Source organism: Vidua macroura, chromosome Z (genome assembly GCF_024509145.1).
Source record: "Vidua macroura isolate BioBank_ID:100142 chromosome Z, ASM2450914v1, whole genome shotgun sequence".
In the NCBI taxonomy this organism is placed as follows: domain Eukaryota; kingdom Metazoa; phylum Chordata; class Aves; order Passeriformes; family Viduidae; genus Vidua; species Vidua macroura.
The window spans coordinates 81,945,230-81,966,497 of NC_071611.1; the positions used below are offsets into that span (position 1 = coordinate 81,945,230).

The 21,268-nt window shown below is 37.1% G+C and overlaps 1 protein-coding gene across 2 annotated transcripts in view; it reads right to left on the minus strand.

Moving 5' to 3' along the window:
- The window catches only part of ATG10 (autophagy related 10), a 61,889-nt gene that overhangs the window by 34,750 nt on the left and 5,871 nt on the right, over positions 1 to 21,268 (minus strand). For both annotated transcript variants that reach the window (XM_054003718.1, XM_054003717.1), the window contains exon 3: positions 20,689 to 20,808. In XM_054003718.1, the coding sequence (XP_053859693.1) occupies positions 20,689 to 20,808 (120 nt within the window). The remainder of the gene's footprint in view (positions 1 to 20,688; positions 20,809 to 21,268) is intronic.

Genomic DNA, 21,268 nt, shown 5'->3' on the forward strand with positions numbered 1-21,268 from the left:
ACAAGAAAGTGGAAAAGGGGAGAGAATAACGTGAAAAGCTAAAAAGAAAATTATTGACCAGGAGACAGTCGACTAACAAAGCACCTCTACAGCTGGGCTGCAAAGTAATCTTAGTTACAATATTCCTCCACAACCTGAGCACAAAAGCAGGAGGTTGTTGACAAATTCTGCTGATGATACAAAGCTGGGCAGCACAGTCAATAGAGCAGGAGATGGAAAGCGTGGCAGGAAATGGAGTTTATAACACCAGCCCTGCCACGCTGAGCTTGCCCACGAGCTGATCTCAGCTCTGCTCTCCCCTGTCACACGAGTATTGACAGGGCCAACAAATCACAAGACAAATGCCCCTCATTCCCTGCTGCCACCAGGGATCCCACACACACTCCACAGAGCTCATTGCCTCAGCCGTGATTTACACCCAGAGCAGAGAACCAGAAATGCTGAGATTCGCCCAAATGCTGCCGTTTCCACTCCACGACAAAATCCGCTGCCTTAACATTTGTCTTTTTCTTTAATCAATACGGAAGTTAAATATGAGCACTTTTCACAGGACAAAAACCTTCTGGTCTGAGATGGTAAATATTAAAATAGAAAATGTCAGAATTTCCAAATTAAAGTGTGCCATATAAATCTGAACTGGCTCACTCGGAATCAGCTGGACATTCGGTTTGATAATCCTGGCAGTGAGCATGAGGGCATTAGTGGGAAAAGATTTTACAAATACAGCTCTGCTGGGCAATGCAGCAGATTATTAAACTTGTTAAGAAAAAAAAAATTTCAGAAAAGTTTAAAACCTTGTCACATTTTCAATAGGATTATTCTGATCCTAGATGAACTACTTCATTTGTCTAATTAGAATACTAGGTTCCTTGAAAAGAATCTGAGTTTGTAGAATATGGATTTTCTATTCAGAAATTCTCTTGATGCCTTCACCTGTACTGCAACCACACATACTGTATCCACACAGCAGTAAGCAAAAGAAAAGTGAATGCATTAAAACTGCAGTCATAACTCTGAAAAAAGAGAAAAATAAAACCCACTTCACAGTCACAGAAAATCCATTTATTTCGTATCAGTACATTAAAACATGTGACATTAAGCTAGACAGAAATTTAACCCCATTTGTCTTGTTTTTATTATCAACCAGTTTTAGGATGGAAGAGGAATGCACTACACTAAATACTGATTACACATAGTTCTGATGTGACCCAAAGTTTGTTCCAACTTCCAAGGATAGTTGACCATTTGTAACATAAATATCAAACAGCTCTGTACTGAGGTTTTTTGTCCTCAAAAACAGTCTTTAGTGATATGACTTTTAAGCTGCACCGTGTTTGCTCATCCTACAGCTCCACTCTTAAAAGAAGTTAGGTAAAATTTTCAGCAATAAACCCGAGAAGACCAAGACACAACAGGAAAGGCAAAGTCCTAAATAGACTTTTTTATTGTTTAACACAGGAATAGTTGAAAGGAAAGTAAACATTGGAATGCAGAGATGGATTAATTCAAGGTAAAGTTCTTGCCTTAATGGTTTCAGTGAATATTTTAAGGTTTTCCAATACAAAGTGACAATAGAGAGCTCAGTGAATATTCCATATCAAGATCACTTTACGAAGTTATTTCATTCTGTTTGCTTCTAACCCCTACAAGTAAGAGCTACTCTGTGAAAACAGAGACAGAAAAGTAAAAAGCTTTGATCAAATGAACATTTCAAAATCACAACAGAACAGAGAGTATAATTTAGTTATCCTGATCCCTACTGCCAACATGTTGAGTATTTCCAATCATTCAAACAAAACAAAACAAAACCAAAAAACCCAAACAAACAAACAAACAAAAAACTTTTAAAAGTACACAAGAAAAAAAAAACCCACCCTAATTAGTGACTTCATAGCTCACTATTTTAGAAAAATAACTTCAAAACTGGTTCTGTTTATGAACATCAGCAAGCTTTAAAACAAGTGATGGCAGGAAGGTACTCAACACATATTTTAGATATCTTTGTTTTCAAATCCAAACATTCCACAATTTAAATCAAATGTTACTGGGCTGTAATCATTCGTTAGTAAAATACCTTTGTATTTTGAAAGTCCTTTTGGTAACTGTTTAATTTTACAATTGAAAATGGTAAAAAACATGCTGGATGCTTCACCAGAGGTGAGGAGAACCTCTAATTACAGGACAACTTTATCATGCCTCAGACAACCTTGGAGCACGCCCTGGCACCTTCACAGCTTTAACAACCGTAAAAACCGTGCTTTGAAACAATCTAACAAATCACTTTTTGAAGAATAACAACTCTCTGCGCTAGACACTCATTTAAAAACAAAGTCACTGCCAAATAGTTCTGTGAACTATCAGACAACATTTTCAAAGCGTGGAGACCCTCACATCAGAAAGAATTCCATTTCCAGCAACCTTGAGGAACAGAATGCAGTAATACCCAAAGCTGCAAACACCAAAATTTATTCATTTCTTCGGGTGGTGCAAGACTTTTATCAGATGTAACCCAGGAAAACACTACAGCTGTGTCTGTAGAATTAATCGTATTACCATGCTAGTAAATAACTTCCAGTGTAAACCCAGCACACTAGAGAAGCAACAGTAAATGCAAGATTTGTTTGTATCTTCAACTTGAAAATGTAATTTCAACACTAGGAAAGTTAACACTTTTGAAAATTTTGTCTTCTATTCAAAAAAGCATTAATCACAGAAATAGGTGCCAAAAGCATACTTAAAACACAACTGAACATATTCTTTTCCCACATTTTCCTCTGTAGAAGAAAATACCAACTTTTTTATATAGTCTTTGGAGGAAAGACAAACGCACATACACACAAAAAGAATTTTACAACAAAAACTAAAAATACATATATTTCCTTAAAATTATGAAGGATGATGAGTGTGTTACACAGCTTTCCAAAACTGACTGACCAGCTATGATGTATTTGCTTTGCTCCATTTTGCCATGGTTCAACAGAACTTCTATGTCTTTCATCCCTTTAATATTAGGTGCTTTCAAAATAACTGGTTTTTTGGTTTATCTCTTAATCACACAGGCATTAAAGGAATTGTTGATACTGCAGATATTAAGTAATAGACATAGAATCAAGCCAAATTGGGAATGGGCAAAGGGAAAAATCAGATGCTAGATAGAAACATGTAACTTTGCTAACCTAAAATAGAAAAAAAAAATAGTAATATTGAATTCTTAGTTATGGAGATAAGCCTGAAGAAAAAGCATATGCCATGCTGGGAAGTGAAAAAAGTTATTACAGATTTTAATTTGGTTTTAAGGTGTAAGATTAGAATCTGTTGAGCTGCCAATGTCTAGCACAATTTACTTAATGCCCGTTCTTTTTTATATTTACATTTCCCTCCACATAAGTCTTTTGTCTCTGATATTTTACACAGTGACTTCTTTAGTCCCATGAATTTGTTCCTTTGAACAAAAGCAGTGCAATCCCACCTGAACCTGTGCAGAAAAGCAAACAATTATGCTGTCTGCTCCAAGCCCTGTCATCTCCATGAGGAAACATGACAGTGTTCATATCATTGCTATTGGCTGCCAATCACAACTGGGAACTGAGTCACTCAGACAAAATCAACCTAAAAAGAGCATATTAATATCAGATTGTATCACATAAAATTATAATTCTGTCATCAGGGTTAGCTTCTTTTTTTTTTTTTTTTTTCAGTAAAAACTTCAACTAAGGCACTCTGTACAGAAGCTGCCAGGGTGTTTTCCTACCACCTGAGAGACTCCAGGTGCTCATATGGACCCCTCCATTTGGCAGGACTCCTGCAGAGCTCCAGAAAATCCCAAACTTATCTCAAGTTCTACCTGCCTGCTGCTTTCCTGTTACACATCCTCCTTGGAGAAGACTGTCTGTCAGTTCTGGTCCTTTTCAACACCAAATGACTGAAAAATGAAAACAAATTCCACCCAGGAAAGAAAAATATTATGTTGTCAGGAAAAAAAATAGCATGGCTTTTTTCCAACAGAGCTAAAAAAAAGATAAGCAAAAAAAAAAAAAAAAAAAAAAAAAAAAAAAAAAAAAAAAAAAAAGTAAAAATCTAAAGCTATGAATAATCTAAAATTGTGTGTCATTAAAGATGGCATTTTTAAAGACCAGAGTGTTTCACTGCTTCAAGACAAAGCCTGGCTACAAGGTGAAATAAATTACTAACCTTGCAGTATTCTCCTTCTTTAATCCATCAGGACATAAAAGAAGAAACTCCTAGCTGAACTTCACAAGAAAACAGAACTTGGGAGACAGTTTTTTAAAAGAATAAAATCTGAGGGATTTTGAGGATCACACACTCTCAAAATCAGATCCCAGGCTTTCAGGACCCTTCATCTAGGCCAAAAGTGAAAATCTCTCTCACAGATCTATGTAAAGATGAGGGTCCCGTTTCACACAGGGAAAATATTTGTTCTTGTGCAACCTCTGCTTTGATTTCCTTGCTCTCCAAGCAGCCTTGCAGGATCTGATTTTACATATAAACAAAGGCATTAACTCTAAATGTGCATCCTGCACTGCAGCCACAGATTACACAAAAGAGCAATGATCTGTGGAACAGGAGGCTAAGGGACCTCCAAGGTGATGAAGTTCAGTATCTCATTACCGCAGGTATCAAACATCACAGAACGCCTTCTTCTGCATTTATACATTTTTATCTGCAAACTAGCTGACTTCAGGATCCTATGGCTCCTTTTGGAAAGCTGTTTCAGCATCCCACTTCTCTGGTTCTACTGCATGTTTATCCATGTTCAGTTTGCAACTGCCAACATGACAGTTTAGTTTAAGGAGCTTTCTTTCATTCCTTGGCATTTCAAACCTTTTTTTGCCCGACATATTAACAGAGATAAATAATATTTCCTTTCAGGTTTTTTTTTTTAACACTAAACAAGAATTCTTCTGGTCTTTTCTCTTTTCCCAATCTGATTTTTCCAATCAACATTAAAAAAAAAATCCGTTCTATTCTAATTCTCTTTATTTTTTGTTTCAGCGGGAGTAGCTGTAATTAAACACACAACATGACAGACGAGTCCTCAACATCCTTGTTTAATACCAATTTCATCAGAGAGCAACAGCCAGACAGAACCTAAACCTCTCTTTATTTCATTCATGCCCATGAGCAGCTCACAGTAATCCTATGATCAACTAAAACACCCATTTATTTCTCCTCCTCAGTCATTTCCAACTAATGAGCCACAAGCTCCTGAAGCAGCATTACCTTACCCCTACTCCCCAAGCACATGACCTTATACTTTGCAGCACTAAATTTCATCCTGGCTCTGTTGTGCCAGACCTCCAGCTCCTCTGGCTCTCTCCACAGGAGCTTCTTACCTTCTGCTGTATTGACAATGCCTCCAGATATTCTGCCATCAGCAAATTTCATTAACCCTCTCCGACTCCCTGTCCTGCAATCACAACTTAAAAAATGAGATTTGTCTGAGGGTGAAATTTTGTGGTATTATCACACAGCTTTGTTCTTCTGTAGTAAAAAGTTTTACTAAACTCTACACAAATTAGGAGCACTGAACTGTCCTTGTCCAGTCACTCAGTTCTTTTGCCAGATCACAGATTATGTTTCAATACATCCACTACCTTCTGTAACATCACCTTGCATTCCACCCTATTTCCATATTCAACCTTTACTTAAATCTTCTTTGAGGATTTGAGAACTTTAACTGCCACTGATGCTAGACGAATAAATATATAACTTTTTGCATTTTGAAATAGGAAAAAAAAAAAAAAAAACAAAACCCAAAAGCCCACAGATTTCTGACACCTGACAGAAATTCTAGGGTAGAAGTTATCTCTTACTTTCTACTTCATGATCTCCTTTCAAAAATTGTTTCCCCCTTGATTGAAGCATCTACTATCTACAGTAGTTACTCATCAGACACATCCTCGCCAGACATCCTGCCTCAACTGAAATAATCTTTACTCGAAATAGGAATTTATTTCCATTTACCTGGTGAACAGAGTAAAATATAATTTTGTCTGCAATCTTTTCCCTGGGCTTGTTTCTCTTTCTTTACTACTGCTATATGCATGGTTAAATAACCTTCTGGTATTTGTCTCAGCATCTTTTCAGACCTATTTTCCATATATAAAGCAGGTTCTCTTTATGAAAATTCTTGAATCTAAAAAGCTTAAATTATACTTTTGTGCCATTCCTAAGCGTTGGGGATTTTTTCCTAATGATCTTGGTACAATGGCTGCCTCTCAGACTATCCTACACATTTGACTGAAGAAAGGTCAAAACCATTAAACCTCTTCCAGAAATTAAAATATGCCCTTTGGAAATTAAGAAACATAAACACTCAAGTTGTCCATCTATTTATTTTCAACAGAATCAATTAATGATTTATCCTTTTGAGCCTGTTTTCTCAGGCTAGGTGTTCTGTAATTCTTACTACATGCTAAAACCAAGTCTGAAGGAGTTTCAGGTTTTGCTCATTAAAAAACACAGAGACTGTTCTCTTTGCTGAGAGAAATCCATCAGCTGCTACATACCAAAGACTCTCACCATTTTTAGAAAGAATAACCAGAATAGTAATTAAATTTAATAATGCCATAGTTATCAACAAGCCACTTGCAATAGATTAGTGGGGGGAAATAATTCTACAAGTCTGACTTCAAATCCAATTAGTGACCTACTCAAATCTTGTTTCAACTGTTCTTTTAAATTAAAAAGTTGTAGATCCTCTCAAACTGACTTACAGTCCCACAACAAATATCCCTAACCTATTTTTTGAAAGAAGTGTTGAAGAAGCTTTCTGAATTGTTTTTATTATTTAAGAAAATAGTAAGAAAAATACGGAATACAGTCCTGTATTCAGGACCAACTGAATACAGCTGTATCTACTCTACAGAGAAAAGAATTTTTTTAATATCCAGGTTTTTTATACTGGTAGGGGAAAATTTAAGTAAAAAACAATTCAAAAGATAGACAGGGAAAAAGGAAAATAAATAAAAAGCAGGGAAACCCCACCCTTCTGCTCTCCTGCTGCTGAAAATTAAACTATTTGCAATCTCATTTTTGGCATTATGAAGCTACCAAAAAAAAAAAATGCCTGTCAAATACTAGAATGGGCTCATCCTCTTCCTTATCAAAGTATTGCATCAGCAGACTTCCCTCCTACTCTTCACACTTCTTTCTATTCATCCATTCACTCCCTCCCTCTATGACTACAAATTATTAATAAGTTCAGCTCAAAGTTGTCAAGTGTTCAGTTCTTAATAATTATTATTTTAAAAACTTTGAAGCACTTGATTCTGATTTGATTTGCTTAAGCACTTTGTTGTATTACTCAAGCATGGCCATTAAATGTTCTTTAACATATCAGAAAATTGATTATGCTTTTTAATTACATATTATTTACATCTTTGAGGAGGGCTGTCCTTTATGAAGGGCCTCACACATTTAAGGGAACGGCTCATCACAGCAAGATTCCCAGACATGACTGAAAAAAGAGATGATGGAACACCTGCTACAAACTGTTTACACATGGTAACAAGGTCTGTGAACCACAGCTGCCTTTGAAAAACAACAGGTAAAAGTGAATTCTCAGAAACAGTTTAAAATACCAATGGACAAAATCTGAAAGTACCAGCTAATTGAAATAGTGTGAGAACGCCTTCCAGAAAACTAAGTATAACAGAACAGAGATTACACTTGGGAGGTAATGAAGTACATTAACTGACAAACATCACCAAGCACCCCACTCAAGTTATTTTTCTATTTCTTCTTTTTTACCAAGATTTCTGTCACAGTATTATCTCAGCAGCTTTCAGAAAGACTTTTTTAAAAAGGACACTAAAGTCTAGTTATTTTTAGAGATATTTCGAGAGATGGGTTTCAAATAAAATTCTATAATGAGACCCTACTGTGGCAGCACTTTCTATGCAGAGACAAAGAAAATCTGCAGAGTTGGTAGATGAGGTAAAAAGTCTGGCACAGGTAATAAAGTCCAATACCACAGATCTGGTTAACAGTGGAGAAAAAAAAAAAACCTTGCCAAGGTATTCTTATTGTTCATAGGCATTCAAATCTGCCATTCACAGGGACAAATGTTGTATCAGCTACAGTTAAGCTGGGCTCCCCCAAAGAATGCAATGTTTTCATATCCATGTACTTTGCATATTGTGCCAGGAATACTCACATTCCATCAGATGCACTCCCTGTCTTCCTAAAGCACAGGCACTTGAGGAAAGAGGGGGGAAAATCAATAGCAAAAAAGCAGTTGCTTTTTTTTATGCAAGCATAGTTCTTTAATCAATTCATATTTATTATTTTGTATTGCCTCAAATTCAGATGACAAAATATTTTGAAATTGCTTATCAAGTTGCTTGCTAAATACCGTAAGCCCAGAATTACCTGGAATTACTTTGAAATGTTTAGTCTGGCTGATTTTTTCTATCCTTCAGATGTGCATCAAGTGTTAGGCCCGAGGAAGGAGAGGGCTCTTGCCCCAGCTGGGACATTTACAAAGGCCTTTGTCGTGTGGATTCTCTGGCACACAGTAAATTACCTCAGGCAGAGAACTTTCATGGCCTGTCCTCCACTCAGCCACTTACCTCCATAAAACTTGCAGGAGCTTAATTATCTTTAAAAACCTTTACTTTGCTCAAATGGGGTTAGCATCACTCCACAGAAAGAAGAATTTCTGAGAAGGAGCAAGGGCAGAGAGTGAAGCACACATCACAGAAAAACAGATCAAAACAGGTTTTCTAACACAATCCAAAGGAAAGTGTTATACCTTGCTAACCGTGGTGTAGCAGACCTTTTGCAGTCTCATCTTTCCAAGGTTTAACATTTTTCTCAGAATTCAAATTTGTGCAGTTATGTTTTACACAAAAACTACATCTGACGTTCAACATCAAATGTGTTTCTATCCTTCTAAAATATAGGACAAAACTTAGGGAATATGGAATTTAAGCATCTAACAATGGGCAGCAATTAGAAATATTTTTGAAATTATAAACCCATGAGACAGTCTGCCATTTACATTTGTATTTAAATGGACAGTAGTAATAATAGCAGTAGTGATTTTTTTTTTCTGAGTGCTAAATATTTCTAGCTTATACCAGACCATGGGATCAAAATTTTGATTCAATATTCTCTTCAATTTTTAACTACACTTCAGCATCTTAAACACTGGACTAATTAAACATACATTAAACATGTATTAGAACACGTGCTGTGATTCTGCTGAAAGACATGAATCCTGCAAAGGAGATGTTTAAATATATTCCATGCATCCTACTAGGTTTCAGGATTTCATATAGGAAGCTTTTCTAGCTCTTGTCTTGCTCTTTCTTGTAAACCTGTACAGCTTAACTTTGCCTTAGCTTCTAAATCTTGTGCAATACCTTCAAAATCAGAGATTCTCATTCGGATTGGCATTGCTCTTTTTAAGTGCCTTCGTGGCCTGATTTTCCCAAGCATTTGTGCTCAGAAGCTTCTGCTGAAGAGAGGCAAAGGACCCACTGCTGCCAAGGTCCAGGTCAGCTCAGACACCTGCCTCAGCTTCCACAAGTGCTGGAAACTGTATGGCCCAGATAACAACGTTTAATTCTTCTGACACACCTCCCTTCCAAAAAGATCAGTATTACCTACCAACATCCCAAAAGTATGGATTTCACTGAGTACGTAGGAGGGAAAACAAAAGTGTCACAAGCACTAACTGAAGTACTGAGGAAGCTGGAAGATGGAATTCATTTTGCTTAAGCTAGACACTTAATTCAGAATCATTAAATCATATTCAGGGCTAAAGTTCCAAGTTAGTTGGTGAAGAAATAACTGGTTTTGAAGGTCACCGTGACCATCTACTCACATCTGCACTGCTGCTGCCTGAGCTCAAGCAGATAATATCTTAATTTAGAGGTACTCAAAAGCACAAAACAACCTCAAGAGTACACTGTGGTGACAAACAGAATCTTAATCTTAACCTTCAGAGCAATTCCAAAGGAATTGAGTCAAAAGCAGGCACAACCACTGGCTCCCACATACCTGCCTGTGAGAGCTAGGCTTTCATCCTAAAAGCCCTGAGGCCCTCAAGGGCAGAGCTGGTGGCCGGCATTTCAGACACTGCACCTGCAGCACGTGGAAATACAGCAGTGCCAGGTCCCACACACAATACAGGCAGCACCAAACCCCTCCAGAAAATAAAAAAAGCTGGAAAAGACCAAAGCACATCGTACAGCACCTGAAAATTTACATATACTGAAGTTAATGTTTCCAAGGTCATCTCAACGCAGCCCAATACTGCTCACAATTTCTGAAATCAACACGAGATTTACATAAACGTACATCATTACACAACATTCAACTGAAACAGGCAGAATGCTGGGAATTCCTGTAACGCTTCCAGGAAAACTATTAACAAGTTAATCTACCTGCTCAACACCACAGGACTGAAGAGACTAATTTAAATTCTGGGATAGGATCATGTATGACAGGTGATGGCTAACCCATCTTGCTACAAACACATCACCAAAGACTACTGCTGTATGAACATAGTGACTTTAGATGTTCACAGATGACCAAGAGTTGGACATTCTTGAGTGGTTTGTGCTCAGAAATTATATATGAATTCCTTTATCTCATGGTCTGGCAATAAGAAATGTGTCTCCACTTGCTTTAGTTCCTTAAACCATTCCTCCCTCTCAGCGACACCTTCCACTCAGTTGCTATCTCACCTTCCTGAAAATTAACCAGTCCAGATGCAACAAAGAAAATAACCACCAAGATCCTAGGAAAAGAAGGAAAACCAAGGCTGCAATGTTAGCTAACACAAGCCAGGAAATTTAAAGCGGAAATTGAAATTTCAGCCCGAGATAGACGTTTTGGCACAGATATTGCATGATTTTCCTTTGAGTATTGTCAGTCAAGATCCTCGCTCCTGGGACTACACCTTCACAGCACATTCCAAACACACACAACATGCGGAGAGGCTTTGAGAGTTGATGGTATTTGCATTTGGACTGACATCTCCTTGTAATATGTTTGACACTGAGCACTTCTGCAACAAAGAACCGAGCCGCTTTCAACCCAAGTCTTTTCCAAAGAATAACGGGCAAGTACACAAGAATGAATAAGTGAACAGTTTGCTACAGCAGTGAATGCCTCCGAAAACAGCAAGTTTGCAGGCACCAGATGGAAGAGAACATTACTGCAATTCCTGCATCCCATCGTGTAACAGCCAACAGAGCCGTTAACGCTTTCGGGTGATTTCTAAGCTTTTTAATGTGCTTTCCTTTGAAGGTGGGTTTTTTCTCTTTTTTTGTGCCCTGTCAGTCTGCAAGCTAGGTTCAGCTGTCTGAGAAAGAGATTTTATTGGCAACCTATCAAATAGGGAAAACCACAAAATACAGATGGAAACACTAATGATCATATTACAAAAATCACTGGATGGACACAAAGCTTATGTTATAAAGTACGACCTACAGCACAAGTCTTTTGTCTCTCAGCTTTCTCTCTGCCATACTAGACATGTCTGCCTTTCCACAACTTCACTGATCACTTATCCCGGAAAAATGTCTATCTCATGATCTCAACAAGTTCTTACACTTTATTGTTTTCCTCTTCAAACAGCAAACTTAAATCTTATTTAGTGTACAACATTATATCTTCCTCAGAATCCAGAGAAAAACAGTGGTAAGAGATGTTTGAGTCAACTCAAATAACTCACTTTCATTGCTACCACCATGATCATCGTAAGAAAGCCACCCATTAAGTGAAATACTCCCAATTACATCCATTTATGCCAAGAAGTGTATTTTCCATTCCCAAGCATTAATGTCCCCTGTGCTCAGGATGTGCTCTCAGTATCTTGCACTCAGTAGAAGTGAGTGTCTCATTTAAAAAAGTCAGTGAGCATGTCCAAGTGCTGCCTGAACTAGTCCCTGGCAAACTAGGGCAGAAAGATTACACAACATTAACAAAACTAATTCAAGTGAAAAAAAAAACCAAAAAAAAACCTAGTCTGTATTAAAAAGATCTATTGTCTTGCTCATTCAGGAAAACACCTGTATCATAGAAGTTGACAGAACCAAATTAATTCCTGACACATACTGGAATAAAAATTTTGAAATTGGGACATTCATAATCACGTTAGTACCGAATTTTAGCACTCTGCACTGGCAGCATCATGTTGAGTACCAGTGCAGTACAAAAAAAGTCTTATGTTATATACACACTTTATATATAGACGTGTTTTTAAAGTATATATATTAAGTCTTGACTCCTACAAGGTAAAAAAGCAGTATCTTCTCTCTGTGTGTTGGTCTGTATGGGGAAAAGTAAGATATTTTTATCATTCATGAAAAATAATTTGTAACTCTAGAACACATTTTCCTGCACAAGTTCCTAAGTTTCAGTGAACTTCAATGCTCTTTAGTTATATCTAGAAAGGACGTGACCTCAAAATCACACACTGATTACACAATATAATTCTACAATGTTCTCGAGAAACACCACGTTCTGACCTCAGGAAAAAAGCTAAATTGCTTTATTTACAATATTAATACAAACCTGCAGTGGCTGCTTCTTAAGTAATAAGGCTAACAAAAAGATTTATGGTAAAGTAAACCTTATCATGCAGGGGGGAAAAGAAAGTATGAGACTGCATCTTTTTCAAGAGCAGAAAATCACAACCATTCTTTGTAACAAAGGAGAGAAAAGCATTTTTTCATGTATCTTGAGAGTTGAGAGACAATGAGAGTGAGATGGCGTTGGGAAGGAAACAAAACTCACAGTTGGACCTCACAGCTAAAAGGACAATAACCATGAATTTTACACAAAGCAGCAACATATGGAAGTTTGGCCATTTAGCCTGGTTCTCAGGAAGCCACTCTGAGGCCCTAAATCTGCAATATTCTCTCTGAGCCAACACGACCTGTGTGCTGCAGGCGAGCAATCCAAACACACTGAAGGATAATCATATGACACTGCTAAAAGCACAGGCACTTGGCCAAAATAAAAGTATTGTTCCCATACAGATGAGCATCATCATCCCCAGAAAATCAGAGCATAACTTTGAAACAGTACAATTTAATTTAAGAGGAACAAAAGCAGGCATATATGCAAGGCTGGAAACATGAAGTGTTTTGAGGTTCACCATTAAAAGTAAAATGCTAACAATTGACTAGATTGTGATTTTGTTTCTATTGTGGTAAAACAGTATCGACAAACACTACAGTGTCGTGTCTCTCATTTGAGAATTCATGTCGTTAAGTATTTGAAAATGTGTATTTATCTACAAAATTCACCTACACCTGGCATGGTCAGGTTGTTACAAACATACTGGAGATTTCCTTTCAGAAATGCAATAATATTAAGATTAATCTTTCTGTGATATTTAACATCACATCTCAATGCATGTGCTTGGAGAAAAAAATCCTTCTGCACTGTGTATGTTTCAGTGATTAAACTACTCTGAGCAACCATGACCAATGTGAATCACGTTCCACTGCATCCTAAAGTGTCTTGATATCAAAACTGCACAAAAGTTGGGGAATTTAGATCCCCCCCAATGTCTTCATTCCTGTTATCCCCAGGCACACAGCATTGCTTAGGATATGTCACAGTGGTACTGTGTTACAACATGCTTTAGTTCAATGTGTTAAATAAAAGGAAGCCAAAGTGTGGCCAAATGTGCCAACATAAGCACTGTTGATACGGCCATCAGTTCAGGATCTCCTCCGTTCATGGCATTTTGAACATTTTTTGAGGAGAAAAAAAGAGGGAGAGAGAGGAGGTGAAAAATGTAACAAAGGAAAAATGTCTTTTCTTTCAAAACTGTCTCTCCTATTAAGACCACAGCAGTAATATTTTTTAAATTGGAAACAGAAAAAAAGATTTTAGTTTCTCACAAGCCTTTCCACTGATAAAACTGCAGAAGCTGGGACCTCTTGATGTTTTGCCCAGCTATCAAGGCATGCCAAGCATCAAAACATTTGATGGAAGAGTCACCAAGACTTGTAAAAAATCGTATTAACCCAGCAAGTTGAAAGGGGAAGCAGAGAGTCCACGTAGGTGAGTGACTGTGTGGCCTGATACTGCTGCTGTATATGCAATTACACACAGTTCTAAGGTAAATTAACACAATTTACTTTGTGAAGACAGCCACAGTTCAAGGCTGCTCTGGCACAACTTTTAAAAACTATTTTTTACAATCTCATAATAATGACTTACTGTACAAAGAAACCCCTGCAAAATGTACTTTTATGACATTAAATTAAACTAGAATTACTTCATTAAATTTTAATTTGAAGAATTAAAAAAGTGTAAATACTTTGATTTTGATCTTGTCTAGATGCTCTTAAAGCATCGTAAGGATTTTTCAAAACACCTTTCCAGACATCATGAGAAAATGCACTAAATGGAAACAAAACAACAATACCCCTTCTTAATATCTAGAACTCAGGATCACCAGGACAAAAGGACGAGCTTATAAATAGCTTTGTCTCTGGCATTACTACTCTCTCAAAGTTCAGATTCTGGGAAAATCACCTTCACTTCCCACAGCCTCAGAGTGCGCTCCACAGGAAATGAAGGTTTATTTACTGCAGAAGAAAGACATTGTGCTGGAATGACATCATGCCTTCAACCAGGGTGACTCCAACTAAACTGTCACATTCAGTTACCAAACCTTAATTGGAGCATCTTTTCCCGTGTCTGATGTAGCATTTTTTTCTAATATTAAGTGACAGCTCTGAATACCAAGATGGCAGATAAAAAGCTGAAATCACTCCATGCTAACATCTAAACAGAAAATGAATCACTTTTGGGGGGGGGGGGTCATACAAAGTCTTCCTTCAGCTCTCCCAAATGCATCATATTTAGCTTATATACTTGCTTTTGACATATTTCCTAAGATTTGTGGAAAGTTATTAGTGGGTAGAACAGAACAGCAATCAAAGAATGTGCAAGATAGAGAATTCAGATGAGGGTCCCACCACCCTCAACGACAGTCAAGCCAACAGCATGTCATCAAAGCTGTTGGAAACTAAATGTAACTACTGCTAACAAGATTTGCCAGGATTCCAACGTGACATGCAGAAAATGATGCGCAAAGGTCTCTGTGTGGGAGACAAAAACCTCCCGTGCCTCCAGAACTTCACAGGAGCAGAAGCATTTAAACCTCCTCCTGGAAGACTCAGGCATCCCATCACAGGAGGAGCCCCAAAGCAGGACTGGGACTCAGGTGGCTTCTGTCCTGAGGAATTCTGCTTTTTCTGAGGGCTCTCCAGCTCGAGGAAGGGGGGTAACGTCTTACACCAAAGTTCCTTCCAGCCTTGATATTTCCAAACAATGCCGTTATTTCGCCAAGCCTTTCCATGCAGACAACAGTTAATAAAATCCACACTGGAATATTTTCCTGTGGTTTAATAAAGGCTAATTCCACTTGTTCAGATTAATAGATTTTTAAGCAAAATCATGAGGATCTTCACTGTGTTTTTGCAATACGCTTTAGAACTCTTCAGCATAAGTCGTTTCTCAATTTATTTTTTACAGGTCTCCATTTGGGTTTCATTTCTGTGACATTTGAAAACAGTGCTGGTACATGACCAACTTCACTGCTCTTGAGCCCAACACATTTACTACAAACTGATGGTTTGGGTATGCAATACTTGATTTTCTTCCTCTTTATTAAGGTACTTCCATTATTTCCTGCAGTGAATGCTGGATTCTATTAAATGTGTTTACATTTTTTCCTTAAGCACTGTTTGCTGGGTTTTCACTTAACCATCCAACAAATACTGTGGTTATGCAAATGTTTACACTGCGTTCATCTTATTTATTTTTGCACAGAAAAAAAAAAAAACCTAAAAGGAGCTCTTCTTAATTGTAAAAATATTGGATTTGTTTGGAGAAAAAATTATTAAAAATTGCTAAAAATTGTCATTTTCTATTTTCTACAAACTTAAAAGCACAGCTGAACAGCAAATTATGGAATTACAACGTTTAAGAAAGATGCCAGACTCATTCCCACATCCCCCATCAGGCAGATCCTCACCAACACCCATGAACAGCTGCCAGCAAAGGTGGAGCCCACAATGCAGCAAATGCATAACTTCATCAGTTTTTGCTGGGGCTCAGTGCTTGTTTTCCAAAGGCAGTATCAGGTATGAACAGACCTTCAGCATTCCCAACCTGCCCACTCCTTTATAAAGTGGCAGTGGCTCCAGCTCCAGGAATGGTTCCGTGCTGACTCACTTCTTCTGCAATACCCAGAGGAGCTGAGACAAACCACACACTGAGAATTATTACTCCAAGTTATTGCTTCCCTTGGGCTATTTGAATAACAAACAAAGAGAATGCATAAAGTGAATCCAGATTTTCCCATTTTACTCGTTCAGAGTATAAGCTCTTTTGAGGCAGGAGAACTACCTTCACTTTCAATCTTGTACAGTATTTTTCACCTTATCAACAATTCATGCAATAATGTATGTAACTGTTCTGTCCTTGCTAGGAAAGAAGATACAGTCCCATGTTCACTGATAAAGACCCTGACAGATGTCCTGGGAGGACAGATTTGATTTGGATCAAGAAAAAATGCATACTGAAGATTGCTGTTGAATTAGCCAGAACGCTTTATGATGGTTACACAAGATTTATGCTGTCTGTGGAAAAGTACAGATGACACTCAGCTGGCATAAAGTCAGAACAGCTCAGAAAGACAACAACTGATTCAATAAAAATTTAACCAGAACAAAATGGCAACTTTAAAATTTTCAAATGGCGCCCGTGTGTTCCTATCTGTCCTTTTCTTTGCATCTCAGGCTATTTTTATTCTTTTGGAAGAGACTCTAAAAGGTTTATGACTCTTCAGCTCATATCCAAGGGACTGAATCTCATCTCACTGGTCAGAACTTGGCCTACAGTTTATCATCTGTTGTAATGTCATTAGTAGTTTATGTTTACCGATCAGAATGTTGAAATAAACATTGTGATTGAAGTAAAACCACAAAAAACAGAGGGTGGCATACCAGAAGAACAGTGTGAATCCTCTTCCAGGAGGATGGAAAAATGGAAAAATAGGGTCTGCCTAAGACAGGATCCCCAGACACCTCATTAAGATAAACAGCTTGACAACTGAGACACTGCCAAGTATGAAAAAGACAAACTTCCTTAAACTGTCTTGAAGTTGCTACTTCACAAAACACGACTCTCAACTAAGTATGAGCTCCACCATCAAAGTGAAATCTCAGCTCCGGTGAAGACACCAGCACAAATTCCCCGTGCTGTAAGGAGCCCAGAGCCACCTTTTGTTGTAGGGGGCTCACATGACAACACGCAGGCATCTACAGCCACGCAGCTCAACCTTGATCACCCCTGAGGAAAAACACACACTTTTAGACTCATCCTCTCTTAGAGGAGACACCTAAAATAGGTCAACTGATTTATACCCAAAAATGCTTTTTTACCTCCTCAGGCTGAAACAAAGATTTAAGTGACAAGCTCGATATTGCAGATACCCAAAATAAGCAGAAAGAAACCCACATAGAATTTTATTCTTGGTTTTCAGATGAAAACACAACTTGTATAAAAGGAACCAGCACATAATACAGACTGCTCTGTGGAAAAGACCAGAATACAAAGTTATTCATCACTCCTTTACCAGGAAGGCCCCTGATATTTACAGACCAATCAATGAGATGGAAAGTGGGAAACAATAACTGTCCGTGCTAATCAGTGAGGTGAAACAAATTCCAAGTAAATTGGTCAAGTTTCCAAAAGACCCCACAAGATTAGCACATTTTTGAGACTGTGATAACTGATAATTGATTTTCTATTTGGATAAAGTTACTTCAGGCTATTTGTGTATTTTCTTTATCATATCATTAGGTTTCAGTGTCTCTTCACAGACTAAAAAAAGAGTATAACAATGATAATTTTGCCCCTCTGCAGTTTAAACATCCTAACTGTACCCCACTACAACAGGATATATTTATGATTTACTCCACATCACATCCTCCCTGATGTGTCTTGGGTTCAATCCCTTACATAGGAATTAAATCCTCACTATCAATAACTTCACTTCAAAAATCTGTTTTCTGTTTTTCCTCCAAATTTTCACCTTGCCTGCCAAAACTAACGTGTTATTTCTAACCTTTGAATTGGATTTCCAGGATGAGGGGAGGAAAATCTTCTGGCCCCTTGTGGCTTGGCATATTCCACACCACAGTGTTTTTTTATTTGTGCCAACACTGATTGTTCCTAACAATGAATGTTGATTACTCAGATCTTAATTTCCGTATTTTTCCTTTCTTACTGTTCCTGGTTAATTATACTATTATATGCACATGCATCGTATCTACCACACCTTGGAGGAGATCAGATCAGACAGATGGAAATATTCCAGTAAGATACAAATAACAGAGATATAATATAGAAAAATCAAGATCATAACAGTAAAATTCTGGAACTGAAAATTGTGAAATATGCAACTATCAGTCAATGGCTGGGTTTTTTTTCCAAAATAAATTTTATTTCCTATTTAGAGCTTTTTTAAGCTCCAAATATATAAAAATAAAATGTATTACTTTTCTAAAATAAAAAAAAAATAGTAAATATTGAATGGATATAGGAGAAGAAACCTTTCCAATTTCCACCAAGACCACAACTTTTGCTTTTCATCAGAATGTATTTCAATAACTTATTCAAACAGATTGCAGTAGTTCTGTAACACCATGTGATTTATGGGTACAACATATATTAAAACTAAAAAAAAAAAAAATCCAAAACCTAACACCTATTTAAATAACAGATTGTTATTAGAGTGGAAATGGTCTCTAGCACTCAATATCTGTGAAAAAGACCATGCATCTTACACAGGAACTACTCTGCCTAAGAAAATGTAACCTCTCTACAGTCACCATTTTCATATTTCTTAGCGTTAAATGCACAGCTTTACTCTACACATCCAAAGCAAATTTAATTTTCCTATTTGATAGATTAAATAACTTTAACAGTCTGGTTACTCTTCAGCTCAATGTAGAATGTAAATTTTACACCATCTCTATTAGGCATTGAACATTTTGGAGAAGAAATTAATTATTTTTCTTATGGTTTTATAACCTCCATAGTTTTCTGAGACCTTTCTATTGTTTCACTCTTCATCCTTACTGCTCCTACACGACAGGCACAAAGGCTCCTTCTCTCAGAGGGTCCTTCCAACCTGCACGTTACTGTGGCTCAAAACAAAGAAATCTTTCCAAATATCTCAAGGACTACTCACTTCAGTATCTTGATAAAACACAAAGTTTGGCCTGGAAGCTTATTTCAGTGTTTTATTTATTATAATATTCCTGTGTATTTAACATTTCAGTATGTTAGAGACTCTGGAGTCTTTCTTGTTTTATGGTATTTTCTGTAACTGACACCAGAAGAAGGACTCAGTAGCTTTTTAGAGGTGTTCTTTTAAAATGCACTCTGTAATGAAGACTTGATTCATTATTTAAGGAAAAAAAAGGTCACAATAATCAAAAGCAATTTTCAATATAAACAGGAATCTGCTGTTACAAGTCAGGACTGAAGTATACAAACACTGTTGTTAATGACAATTAAATAACAACCCCTGAAGCATTGATACCCACCTTCTTTTTACAAAATACTAGAATATAATTTAAAGAAAAACTTGAAGAATGCCTCATCTATTCCTTAAATGACTTGGATATCTATCCCTCTTTAAAATGCAGCTGAAACCTGTGAGTGAGCTCAAAAATCAGTAGAAATGACTGTATCACAGACTAATAGCACAGCTGTTTTAAGAGCCATTTCCTTCAGAAACCAGGCCAAAAGAATACTCATTTCAGACCAGAAATGTCTTAAATGTACCAGAGTCTCAGTGGGAGAAAAAAAAAGCAATCAGGGAAAGGAATCACAGAAAAATGTAACTGCAAAGTTCACCACATCCACCTATTCAACAGCTTATAGCATACAGGATACATTGCTTTCAGTCTATTATAACCCAAGATCTATTTTCTTATTTATGGTAACAACATAACAAAGGAGGGAATCCCTGTCATTTATATTCTGATTAGTCAATAATTTGGAGGTCTAATGAAGACTCAAGCAAGCAAATAATTATTCAGATCAGTCCAACCACTGTTTAATGAACAGTTTTCATCTTCTTGAAGAAACACATTTATTTTCCTTCAGAAACATCTCATTGCCCGCCACCAGTTTCAAAAAATTCCTCAGTCTTTAAGTCAGTTTCACAGTAGAAAAGTAGCCACTGAGTATAAAAGTCTTATTGAATAAATATCACTTCAAGTAAGTATTAAGCTCAAAGTTTCCTTTATTCTTTTAACTAACATTTACCTCTAGGATAAATAAATCTTGATTTTTCCAAACATACACACACAAAAAAAAGTTTCCTTAATGTTAGTGAATCAAAATGCTAAGAAATATTATTCTGTGAGGAGAACACCTACATAAAGGATGTTGGAATCTTTTTCATTTCTTCCCAATTTTCATCACCAATACAGCTGTACATCTCAATGAGGTGTATTAATTAGTTTTCCTATAACTATACGACAATTAATTAAAAGCCACTGGTAACTTCAGATCTGAAGGCTTGCTGGAAGGACTTACTAGCACAATGGTTTTTAATTTTATTACTTATTTTGTAAACACGTAAGTTCAAAAATCTGTACTTACTTCTACTTGTGCAAATAACATTTGTTCAGTGTTATCATTGTTTTTCTCCTTGAGGTCTGGTGGGATGTGTCTGTTTCTTACTTGGAAATGTGTCTTACTAAGATAACCATCACCAGGGTCCTGCGTTCAGAAAAAGAGAAAGAAAAAAGAAATTTTCTGTAACCAAAATGCTAAATGCCTTCACTGTTCTAGAAAATAAACAGAGCATGGTGTTTAGGCACAGGCTCCAAGTCTTTTTATAGGCACTGATGACTGCAGTGCTCCTCAGCACCTTCTCACAGATAGTTTACACCAGTTCTTGGTGTTGAAGAAAGTCAAAGACCTCAACAGGAAAAAATAAAGTTTAATATAGCTATTAATGGAACAAGACAACTGCACCCTGGGGATCAGGATAAGTGCCAAAGAACGGGAAGGCAGTGCACCAAGGTGATGAAGAGAAGAGGAACTATTAACGATTTTGACCTATTTCAAAGCATTCATGCCAGGAGTAACTTCCCAACTCTTGCGACGCTGGTTTGGTTTTGCTGTTTCCCCCTCTAACTTTACAAAGTTCTGAAAACAAAACAAAACAAAACCACTC